This window comes from Henckelia pumila, chromosome 2 (assembly GCF_033568475.1).
Source record: "Henckelia pumila isolate YLH828 chromosome 2, ASM3356847v2, whole genome shotgun sequence".
Lineage (NCBI taxonomy): Eukaryota > Viridiplantae > Streptophyta > Magnoliopsida > Lamiales > Gesneriaceae > Henckelia > Henckelia pumila.
This window is the reverse complement of record NC_133121.1, coordinates 1,237,897-1,250,226: the sequence shown is the minus strand read 5'-3', so window position 1 is coordinate 1,250,226 and position 12,330 is coordinate 1,237,897. Positions and strand designations below refer to the sequence as shown.

Sequence of the window (12,330 nt, the reverse complement as noted above, 5' to 3'; positions counted from 1 at the left end):
CGATTGAAGCATTAGTCTTGCACCTTTTCATTTTTGAAGATTTTATTCATTTTTATTCGGGAGGACGGAGAAAATGATTAAAATCAAAAAAAAAAAAAAAAAAGGCACAAAGACAAAAGACCAAGATTGAAATTCAACACAAAGGATTAAAATTACATGGACAAAATTAATCATTTTATTTATTCTCTAAACAAAATTGGACAATCCTAAAATTTTGATCATACCTTATAACCAATGTATTAATCTATAAGTTAAAAATATCTTAAAATTAGCAAGCATTGCAACCTAATTATAGATATGGATCGAAGAATATACATTTGCAAAAATTAATTTGAAGGAATGATATAAATCATTCTATTTGGTAGAAATGAGAGCTCATAGAAAATTTTAAGTCAATCCTTATTCACTTATTAACTTGCCGCAAAATGGCAAATTTTAAGTCAATCTTTTCATTTTAAAAAGTGAGTTGTTTTTAATATATATTTATTTCATCTTAAGTAACTTTTAGTCTCTTGTGATATATATTATGGTAAATTTTCATATTACTATTTAAATTTAAAATGCACTTTGATTCCTATACGAACAATATCAAAGTAATCCTTGTGCCAAAAAAAATTTGTCAATGCTTACAAAACAAAAGGGATACCGCACCAACTAATTTATGACTTGAAAGTCAACTAGGGGATGCATTTTCAGACAATTTGTTCCTCAAATCCTTGAGAGCATCAACTACTTCCGAATCAAGATTGTGCTTCAACAGTTTACCTTGAATGGAAGTTGATCTGCACAAAAATAGAAACTAAATAAGTACAATAAACAAAAGAGCAAATGAATACATTAGTATGGATACTAGATCCTACCAATCGTCGAACAAAATAACGCACCGTTGAATATTACAAAAACCAAACCAAACCAAACAAAATTACCCTTTTATGTCAACATACATTCTCGCAGGCAAAGAGGCGGTCGCCTTTGAAGGTTTTTTCCAGAGCTCTATTGATATATTATACCACGTGGTTCTGTAAAGTATGACATATATGGCTCTTGATCTACTGATTGTAGCCCTTGTAGAATGTAGACGCATAAGTTGGACATGACTCTGGATATCAAATGTTATGTCTATCATTGACAAACTAACATAACCTCTTTCAACAACTAGGCGACCTCAGTTATCATGCCCTCAACCTAATTAATCGACTTACTCATTATGAAAGTTTTCTGAAAAAGGAGGTTTGGCTTTAGAACCCTCTTCATTTCATTTCCTCATTTATTGTATTTACAGCTAGGAGGGAGTCCTTTCCAGAATCCCAGACTAAGGTGTCTCTTTTATGTGAATAATAAAGGCGCTGACGCACATATATATAAGCAGCCCAGGATGATACTGCCAAGTCGGTTCAGTACTCTTCCTTAAAGAGAGAAAATATAAGGACCAGTGTTCTTGAAGCATCTGCTCCAAGAACGCAAAATATTTCCATCTCCTCGGCAACTTTAATGTTTGTGGACAATATACCAAACCAAGAACATCAGAGGTTGAAAAGAAAATCGACATCTTCGGCCTTAGGAACTAAAATCTATGGGATGACCTCAAATATACCAAACCAAGAACATCAGAGGTTGAAAAGAAAATAGACATCTTAGGCCTTAGGAACTAGAACATCGTGTAAATCCTAGCGAGAAGTTTAAGAGTTATGCTAATATAGCATTTACCTCTGTAACCAACGCCTTAGAAATCCAAACAAAAGCTCCCTTAAGAAAATCATCATGGCAAGAATGTCTGTCAGATTCTTGACAACGATGTTTGTAGAGATTTTATAAAAATAGTTCACAATTTAAACTCAGATGACTAGTGATTGGATACCTTTTTGTACACCCATATTAGACAAACACTAGAGTAACTCTACAGATAATTAAGCAAACACCAGCAGAACTTCTTGACTAAATTAATGTAAAACATTGGAATAGAAACCGCAAAACATCATGTAGTTGAAATAAGATAATCATCACCATATGGCCAAGTATTTTTTAAACTTGTCCACAAAAACAAGAGATAGCACAACCCAACTTAGAAACCACGCTACTATGACCAAAACAATGGGCAAAATGCATCTGAGCCCCTTGTTATATTTGAAAGTGCCAAATATTCCACAAGAAAAAAAATATAGACATAAAATTCATGTTATTCTGACTATGTAGCCAAAAGCCCTTGTTCTTCAATGGTTTTGTCCACATATTAATTTTATTTATTCATTATTAAATTTGACCTTTTAAAATCTCTAATGATTCAAATGTACCTTCTTTTATCCAAATTTGAAGAAAAAATTTGAAAACGACGATCTATGATCTCTTGGAGTTACATGTATATTATAAATTAAAAAATCTCAATTTATATTAGATTGATTATGTGTGAGACAACAACCATATAACTGTCTGTGCAGGCACATCATGGGAAAATTAGCAGTTTCTAGCATCATATTCAAATCACAGGGTGATGAGCATCTATTTCTTAGAGGGCTTTCGATTGTATCACAGGAGCCTAATGCATTTCACCCACCACAATGCCACATTGAAAAGGAGGTGAGTTTCATTTTTTACATGCTGGCTATTTAAAGAAAACATCAATCTAGGGGACATCTTTGAAGCCAAGCTTCACTCAAGTTTCAATTCAGATCATGTCATCCTTGAAGTTGAAAGAGAACTTCTCTGTCTACATGAATAGAAGCCCCGTGATCATCACCTATATTTTACACTCCGTGTATTCATAAAATGGACATTCTAAACAAGAAAGATCTTTATTGATTTCCATCCATAAATATAACTAAACAGCAAGGAGACACAAATAGACAGTGAATATCAACCAAAACCAAAACATGCGAGATCACTGACGCATTTCAGTACGTTCTAATTGCATTCCAAGAAACCAAATAACACAATGAATTGTAAGAATCAGTTTGCATTTAATTGCATATAACTAACCAAAACAAGTGGAAGGTTAGCTTGATCGAACCATCTTTTTTCCACTTTTCAACAGCAACGCCCACATTCCAGCCTATGTAGACCATACTGCACGCTGCCGCTGCCAACAAGGCATTCATTCCCCAGTTTACTCCGCAGTTTCTTCCATTTCCTCCATCACCCTGGTTCAGTTCGTTGACGGCGTTCCCGATCTGGTCAAGAGAGTTACCTATGTGGTCAAGAGAGTTACCTATGTGGTCAAGAGAGCTACCTATGTGGTTCGGGGATGGTAAAATTCCGTTTACTCCTCAGTTTCCTCCATTTCCTCCATCTCCTCCATCACCCTGGTTCAGTTCGTTGACGGCGTTCCCGATCTGGTCAAGAGAGATGGAACGCCGTCAACGAACTGAACCAGGGTGATGGAGTAGATGGAGGAAATGGAGGAAACTGGGGAGTAAACGGAATTTTACCATCCCTGAACCACATAGGTAACTCTCTTGACCACATAGGTAACTCTCTTGACCAGATCGGGAACGCCGTCAACGAACTGAACCAGGGTGATGGAGGAGATGGAGGAAATGGAAGAAACTGAACCACATAGTAAACGAACAGGCTAGAGCTGTGAGCTCATTCGGAAAAAAAAAAAAAAAAATCACATTGTCAATGGCATCTTGCCTGACAATTTATTACAAGAAGTCATTTACAATTTAATTCTGTGGAAAATTATTTACAGGGTGTGCAAGAACAATGCCAAGAGAAGAGCTACAATGATTATGGCATACTCTAACACCACACTAGAATAGAATGTTAAGATGTCGTATAAAGTATGCTTACAAATAGATATATCTTGAAACTTATCGATGCATACCTCCTCATATAGTCTTGAGAGCATCTCAGGACGAGAAACAATTAACGCCGCCAAGCATTTAGCGGAAGCTCGACGCACTTTCCAGCTCACATCTTCATCGTCTGTGTATTCATTAGCACTCTCACTACAAGCTCATAGAATGAAATATTAGCATAAATCCCTATCATCGATAACATCCAAGTCCTCAATTAGCAAACAATTAACTTTGGAACATACTCGTCCTCCTCTTCCACATAACTCTCCTCGTCTGTGTCTTCCTCCATGTTATCAGTGAAATTAGGATCATAGCTAAGAAATTCCAAAGTAAGACGTAAAATTTGATCGCAGTAGGAAGATATATCCCTGGGACATCTCAGCAAAAAACTCTCCAATGCCTAAGCAGAAAAGTATTCAACAAGTATAAAATGAGAGAAAATAAGAACAGGGGGAACTCAAACAAAGATTGTATTGATCACGAAAATTATCACTGATACACAATATCAAAAGAACGAGCACCTGCAAGCTGTACTCTGTAAGCTCTTCATCATTCTCTGATGCATTATTGCAGTAGCCAATTAGTATTGGAACCGTATCTCCAAGGTGCGGACCAAAACGATAACCTACAGCTCGGCTTGAAAACCAAAAAGCCAGATGTCAATCGATATGATTCATCATAGAAGGGTAAAATGCACGAAAAGGTAAAGCATATGCCATGACAACTCAATACACAATGGACCCGCGGTATCAGAATTACCAACACTGAACAAGAATAACATTCTAAATTTCCATGATTCCCGTGAACAACTAAAAAATATCATTTTCATATCTCAATGTAAAGTTATTCCTGTCCTGAAAAGGTGAAAAAATCTACCTTTACGATAACTAAATCGACAAAATCAAAAGGACCGTAAGGGTTCAACGCACATGAGATGGCTCTGACAGCATCAGAGCAATCATAGACACATCTAACCATCAGCCAAAAAAGGCTATTTCAATCATATACCTTAAAGCACAAATCATTTGGATGTTTGTCCGTGTAATTTCAGATTTTGTGGCCTTGCTTTTCAAAAGTCGAACAACTTCAACAGTAGCTTTAGCCAACAAATCATCAGACAAGCTTGAAGAGAGAGACGATGCGGCAGCAATGTTGTAATAACCAGCGAAAAGGAAGAGTTTAATCAACTGATGAAACTAAAATCAGAGTATCTTCAACAAGATTTTGAATTTGATTCATCCTACCAATAGTTGAAACAGCCTTCTTTCTGACACTGGCTTGATTCAAACTCAACTGAGACAACAAGGCACCTAACAAGACCTCATGGTCTGACGCCATTACATTCCCATATTTTTGAAGAACGTCACACATAATATCGAGACATTCACATTTGATTTCTGTACTCATTCCCTATAATAAGAAAGGATACATAAATTTCATGATGAGGATAAAGAAAACCAAAGTCTAATGAAATGACGAAAAAAGTTCTGTGAATACATAAATATTTCAACTCATGACAATAAATCTACCACTACAGTATACAAAACACCACACACAATACCACAGCCTACAGTTGAGGGCCCCATAAAGACAAGGTTTAAAAACCCTAACACATCATTTTTTGAGTTTTAGACACCTAATAAATCAAGAGAATAGAAAATCTTCCATAAAAGAGGTCAAAGAAAATTACTGTTATTTCATACAAGATAACAATGACTATGAGACGACAGCTCGAAAGCTCCCATCTTCAAGCTTTGAAGGACTTGAAGGACACAAGTTTATCTCCTTTTCTATATCTAACAGGTTGCATCATAGGAGTAAATCTATCTTTCCCAAAACAATCCAAACAAACCTAAAGGTGCACCTACACATGCAGAAATGCATATAAAATAATGTCGTTTGATATTGCCCGACAGTATTTTACATGCATATCTGCCTGTCCGAGGATGGGTTTCAGGATACATCGAGAGAAAAGTATCGGGCAACCAATAATTGAGCGTGACTTGCATAGTTCATTTAAATTTATATTATTATTGAATCCTGAAATAAAAATCATACACGATGAAGAACACATTCAAAACCATTGTCCTCCAACTTCCAACAAAGCTTGCACATAATAGTATCGATAGCAAGTGTGAATCTGTTACTCAAGAAGGTAGTTGTCTAGTCCATATCAAACAGATGAATGATTGATCAAGTGACTCACCTGAGCGGTTATTCCTTGAATTAACTTTGGAGAAATAGATACAAGAACAGATTGTGCAATAGATGGGCTAGGAACTTCCCCAACAATTGTCTTTAAAGCAATGCTAGCAATGTCACGGTGTTGCTCTTTCCCATTGAGCAATTTATCGCAAAGCTTATTAGTCATCTCCAGAACCTGCTGCTCTCTAATTTTCTTCACCAAAGGAACAAGACTGGAATTGAACATCCAAGCAAAATCAATAAGATTGCAGTTTCTCAATACTAACTATTATAAACTGAAAATAAATCCAAAAAGCTACGTATTTAAAGAAGCAAGATCAAAACACTTCACAGCTAATCCGGAAACATCGCCTGCTGCATCATCCAGTTGTTGTATGACAATATTAGATAATTTTGCTTCAAGATCGACATCTAGTTTAAATCCCTCTTTGTTTAATTCATATAGCAAATCAGACGTCGCCATATATCTGTAATCTTTATCCTTTCCTGTCATCTGTGGGGCATAGGCAATATTTAGTGAATAATTAAGTCATACTAACAGCTGAAAAATAAGAGCAAGGAGGTGAATTGAAGACTATAAAGTATTCATGACTTACCTTTTCAAGTATCCCAGTTAATTCTAAATTAGCCATCTTCTTGAACCTCTAAGCAGCTCGTTCAGCTTGTAATTCACCAGAAGAAGATAGACCACCTTCTGAGTTCATAAATACAAGAATGAGTATATGAGTCTACGACATTAATCAATTTCTATAAAATAAGATATTCCACAGAAAACCCCAATTGAAAGAACATTTTACCAAGAACAGAATAGCATCGCAAGCAGGAAGTTAACAAAATCAATACAAGTTGGTAAATAAACGAACGGGAAAAAACTGGCAAAAAGAACCGAACTAAGAACAAACCTAATATTTGTAAAAAACGTCAATTTCTGTTTTTGGATAAAGCTCGAGACCAAATTTGGCATCTTGAAACTCAGAACATTTTCCTCAAACCTCGCATTCCCAATGACGAAACCACACCAAATTGATCGAAAAACATTAAAAAGAAACACACACACACACACACAAAAACACAGTAAATGCAAAAGAGTGCATCCGCGCAAGCATGACGCGCAATCATACTGATGAAAAAAAATGCAGCAAAATCACTCCAACACATAATCCAAACTGAATTTTCTACAGCTACACAATCAGAGCTATTGCAATGCACAGGTTTTTTCCTCAGAAATTGTCACAGGACGAGATAGGCATGTGTTACCTGAGATTGCGAACAGGAATCGGAATAAATTTCACGCCAGAGCCGATGGTGGATGGACTGATTGTGCTTGTTCTTAAACCCTACGCACTGAAGTGAAGCTGTTCGAGCAGGCAGCCAGATCAGATGTAGCAACAACACTCCTGAATGCTGCAGTCGCGCTTATTATAATTAGCGTCGTGGCGCATTCGTAATGCGTGTTATAAATTGTATATAAATTATATTATTCCGTTTGGAGAGAGATTTTTTTGTCATTGATTTTGTTTGCTAGAAAAAAAAATTTTATTTGTTCTCGATTAAAAAAATAATTCATTTGTCTTTTGTTTATATATGCATATAATACTAGTCAAATTTATTACTCTATCTTATTTTAAATTTATAGTTTCGAAAATAAATATATATCTTACCTTATCTTTTGTCTTTAAAAATACGATTGAAGCATTTTTTAAAAAAATTGGGTATTTAGGGAGAAAAAGGTCAATAAATTAATATGTGAGAATATAATTATATTTTAAATAAACATTCGTCAAAATAATGGGAGAGCATTTATCTCTATTATCTTTACTATATTCTATTAAACTTTAACACCCTTTAATAACTACTTTTGGTGTGTCAAGATCACACCAATTTGTTTCTCCATTTTACCCCTATCACGAAAAATGTCTTTTAATTTTACTCTTTTATCCACAATTTTCTCCACTTTTTCTCATTTACCTTTTTTAATATAATAGGATATTAAATTTATATTATCTTTCCAATAACTAATTTTCAACTACTAAATAATATATTATTTCATTAATAAAAAAATCATAAAATATCATATATTATATTATACACGCAACTGTGTGTGCTTTCGTCGCTAGTTTTAATTATGACTGATACTTCTAGAACATTACACTATACATGCATAAATATTAGATTTTTTACTATGATATTAATTATATCAAGTCAATCACTAGATTAAAACACATGAGCATGTAAAAAATAATGAAGTGTCTCTAGGGGTTAATTTTTTATTTTTTATTTTTTTTTAAAAAAGGAATTCATATTATTGGGAGAAAAATTGGAGAAATAGTTAAATGAAAAAATAAAAAAAAATTGAGATAGTAGAGGAAAGTAGTTATGGTGTGTGTTTTTTTATATATATTTATTTATATTTTTGTGCACCCCAACAAAGGGTCTCTGATCTCTAGAGCTGTCACACGGGGCAACACATGGCGGGGCGGGCCGGCCCACCAAAAACCCATCTTTTGGCGGGTCGATGGCGGGCTGAAAATCCTCAACCCAACCCAACTCAAGGTGGGTTGCAGGTAGGGGTGCAAACGAACCGAATTGAGCCGAATAATGATAAAATTTTAAGGCTCGAATTCGGCTCGATAAGAGTATATTCGAGTTCGAGCTCGATTCGAAGTTCGATAATTTCAAATATTTTGGCTCGATCTCGGCTCGAAATGAAGTTTGAGTTCGGTTCGAAATATTCGAACCTATTCGTGAACTATTCGGATATTATGTTTCGAAAAGCTCGAAAAGTTCGAAAAAGTTCAAAATGTATATATATTTATTATATAATTATATTATATTAATTAAATATTAAGGTTCGCGAACTATTCGCGAACTATCGAACAAAGTATTTCGCCTCGAGCTCGGCTCGAAAAAAAGTTCGAACATGTTCGAATTTGGCTCGAGTTCGATAAGCTCGAATACGAATCAAATATTTATCGAGCGGACTCGTAAAGCTCACGAACATGTTCGGTTCATTTGCACCCCTAGTTACAGGTTAGGCGGGCCGGCCCGTGGGTTGGATCACGACAAATAAAAATAAATAAAAAATATTATAATTAATTATAAACATCATTTCATAAATAAATATTAATATAAAAATTTTAATAAAAATTTTAATTATTGATTTCATGTGTGTAAATTTTATATAAATTAATTAATAAAAAATCACAACTTTTATTAAAAAATACATATATAACAATAAAAATAAAAATAAAATAATAATTTTTCAGGCCCGCGGCGGGCCAACCTACGTGGGTCGCGGGTCTAGGCGGGTTGGCCCATCTAGGCCCACATTTTGTTGGGTCAACCCACTTAAATTATGTGGCGGGCTTAACCGGAATTGACGGCTCTACTGATCTCTTACATAATAGTAGTAATAGATAATAGATTTTAGGGAGTTGATATTTACACTTCATTTTGTGTTATTAACACTCCACTTGAGAGTAAATTGAATACATATTTTACACACGAAATGGAGTGTGAATAATACAAAATGAAGTGTAAATATCAACGCCTTAAATGTTAACATATATCATTAATCACAATAACAAGTCATTAGTTACTGCACTTTTAGAAACCAAGGTATGACATATGGCATATGGCATCAGTAAAGCTAATTTCTTTGATAAAACATCTGCGAGCTAGTTTGTGCGGCACACTATTTGCAATCTTCGGACAATGTTTAAGAACAACTCCTGGAGCGTTTGAACAAATACTGTAAGAGTGGGTGCCCAGTGAGCCAACTGTGTGGCTATGGGCTTTGATGACTCTTTGTATAAACAATCTTTTGTTTAATATTATTTACACTTTTATGGCAATGACTTTATATTACTTCATATTGTTATATTGTGATATACTATTGTTGTTTTGATAAAGACCTTGAATATACTATAGTGTATGTAAGATGTGGTAGAACATGGAGATGCCTATCATGAAATACATCTTATAGTCACTGTATATTCTAAAAACCGTTCCTAGTCGATTGAGCCGTCCGATAATAAGGATAAGGATCGCTCGAGTTTGAGACTAGCATTTGCGATGCGGAGTACCACGTTTCATTGGTAGGGAACATGGAGATGTTCGAAGCATGCAAATGGATATTCATAGGATGAATAATCGAACTACCCTATCCGGACTTTCCAAGTGGTTATCACTTATCGAGTGGATAAAGTCCGCGGTTTTGGTTGTACACCATTAGTCCTTACGACTTGAAACATCATGGAGACTCTATATGCTAGTGCTGTGCTTTGACTCGTTTACCGACTCTATGGGGGTCATCAGGTGTCGAGATTGGGTACAGTTACGACACATATAGGAGTCAATGCATTGTTGTCAAGGATTCACCACATACTTGCGAGTGTGGATATCCTATGCGATCTGAGGAGATATTAGTGTGACAAATCTCTGGCCAGAGTACTTGATGTGATTTAAGAAATGGTTTCTTAGTAGCACATGCGATGTCACTAATTTGATCTTCAAGATGCATTGCATAGTTATCGAATCTTGAGCGACTCTCGATATACCAATGGTTGTTGATTCGATCGGGATATATGGATGAAGGGACCGTACTGTACGCTAACCAAAATCTACTGGTTCTTGTAGGCACTATCAGTGATACCTAGGGAATCATGGGGCGATGTTGCTAGGCGCTTTACCATGATTCGTTGGGCAAGTCGGAAAGTGTTGTTCCGAGTCACAAGGAGTTGTGAGCCCACGGCTAGCTGTATCCCTGAACCATTGAGGGTCACACAGTGTAATGGAGTTTTAATCCCCGTTGAGATAGTTAAATTTAAAGAGTTAAATTTAATGAACTAAGGAGTTGGACTTCTTAATTAAGAGTAAGGGAGTAGGGTTTCCTAAAATGACATAGGGATGGACATTTTTGGAAACCACTGAATTCGGATTCAGGAAAATTTATTTTGACTTTAAAACGTGCAGAAATGGTTTCTGTGCACATTGGTGAAATCGTTTCATCAATCGGAGTCACGATGAATTTTATATTAATTTCTGAACGAGCGGGCTTTGCTTGTCAGGCCCCAGCTTATGATTAATGGGCCCTAAGGTGTTAGTGGCCTGCATTATAAATAAGTTATTTCAGTACAGAAATTACACACAATAGGTCATAATTTTGAGAGCAAAAATCGAAAACCCTAGTTCCTCTCAAAGATTGTTTCGGCCGAACCCTCCCCATACTCTGCCCGAGATTTTCCGGTCTGTGATTTTGAATCGCAGTAAGGAATAACGAATCAGATTCGTTTATTCTCTTCGCATAAAAACTTCTGATAGATTTTCTAGTGCAATCTATCAGAGGGATTAAACCTCTGTTCGTGGACCTGATTGAAGGAGTTCATCGGTTCCAGGGAGAGACAACAAGAGCAGATAAAATCTGTTGGTGTCCAGTAATCTCGTTGCGAGATTGAAGGTAAAATTTAATTAATTGTTATTTGAATTTTACACACACAATAATTTAATCGTTGAATGGTTGATACCCACACCATGAAATTGTTCCATGATAAAAAATTTTAACTTCCGCTGCACCGGGTATCAATCGTGATTGATCTGTGAACACAAGTTTTCCAAAAGTGGTATCAGAGCCAGGTTGCTCAGATCAAACGATTAAATTAATCGATTGTACAAAATTTTTGAATCTCGGTTTTTGGAAAACAAAATAAATATTTTTAAATAAAAAAAATTTTTTTTTCCGGGGCAAAACCCGGGCAGCGATTGGATCGCTGCCCGGTGGGGCAGCAATTGTTGCTGCCCCGGGCGGCGCACGGCGCCGCCCAAAGGGGGCGCACGGCGCCGCCCAGGACGGCGACCGTCGCCGCCCAAGGCGGCGCACGGCGCCGCCAGGGCAGCAATTGTTGCTGCCCTAAGGGGGCAGCCGGGCTGCCCCCGGCCCGCGCCCCGGGTGCGGGCCGGCCCGGGAGTGTCCCGGGCGGCCCGCGGGAAAAATTATATTTTTATTAAAAATTAATTTTAATATGTTAAAATTTTATTTTTGGTCCGGTCAAAAATTATTTTTGATTGGTTCACGAGATTTCGGATCGAATTGTTCGAGTCCGTAAATTTTAAAATTGATTTTGGATAAATTTGAATTTTTGGAAAATTTTAACGTTTTATCCGTAAATTGAATTTTGAAATCAATTATTTTGGTACAATTGATGATAAGATATGATCTTATGATATATTGAGTAAAATATGATTTTATTTGTAAAATTGGATTTTATAGATAAAATATGATTTTATTTGATATAGAGATAAAATATGATTTTATATGTGAAATGAGATTTTA

General features: G+C 35.9%; 1 protein-coding gene across 8 annotated transcripts; it reads right to left on the bottom strand.

Moving 5' to 3' along the window:
• Positions 1–524: 524 nt before the first annotated feature.
• LOC140884225 (cullin-associated NEDD8-dissociated protein 1-like) lies at positions 525–7,410 on the bottom strand. Of its 8 annotated transcripts, none has more exons than XM_073290910.1 (10): positions 7,257–7,410; positions 6,596–6,693; positions 6,299–6,492; positions 6,001–6,211; positions 5,039–5,204; positions 4,870–4,916; positions 4,671–4,695; positions 4,316–4,430; positions 3,821–4,194; positions 525–782 (listed from the first exon to the last, which is right to left on the bottom strand). In XM_073290910.1, exons 2-8 carry the CDS (start codon positions 6,629–6,631, stop codon positions 4,420–4,422), a joined length of 690 nt encoding a protein of 229 aa, XP_073147011.1. In that variant the 5' UTR covers positions 6,632–6,693; positions 7,257–7,410; the 3' UTR covers positions 525–782; positions 3,821–4,194; positions 4,316–4,419. The 8 variants fall into 8 exon arrangements, with proteins under 8 accessions (XP_073147011.1, XP_073147014.1, XP_073147016.1 ...); XM_073290911.1 differs by lacking the exon at positions 525–782 and adding an exon at positions 3,284–3,326; XM_073290909.1 differs by lacking the exon at positions 525–782 and adding an exon at positions 3,527–3,571.
• Positions 7,411–12,330: the final 4,920 nt, after the last annotated feature.

Bases quoted from the DNA above. Each gene is read 5' to 3' on its own strand.
- LOC140884225 (XM_073290910.1), bottom strand. From the start codon at position 6,631: ATGGCTAATTTAGAATTAACTGGGATACTTGAAAAG. The intron at 6,212-6,298 runs GTAGCTTTTTGG...GTTCAATTCCAG, and splicing joins GATCTTGCTTCTTTAAATAC to TCTTGTTCCTTTGGTGAAGA. The intron at 4,696-4,869 runs TTTTGAAAAGCA...CGGTCCTTTTGA, and splicing joins TACTGTTGAAGTTGTTCGAC to TTTTGTCGATTTAGTTATCG.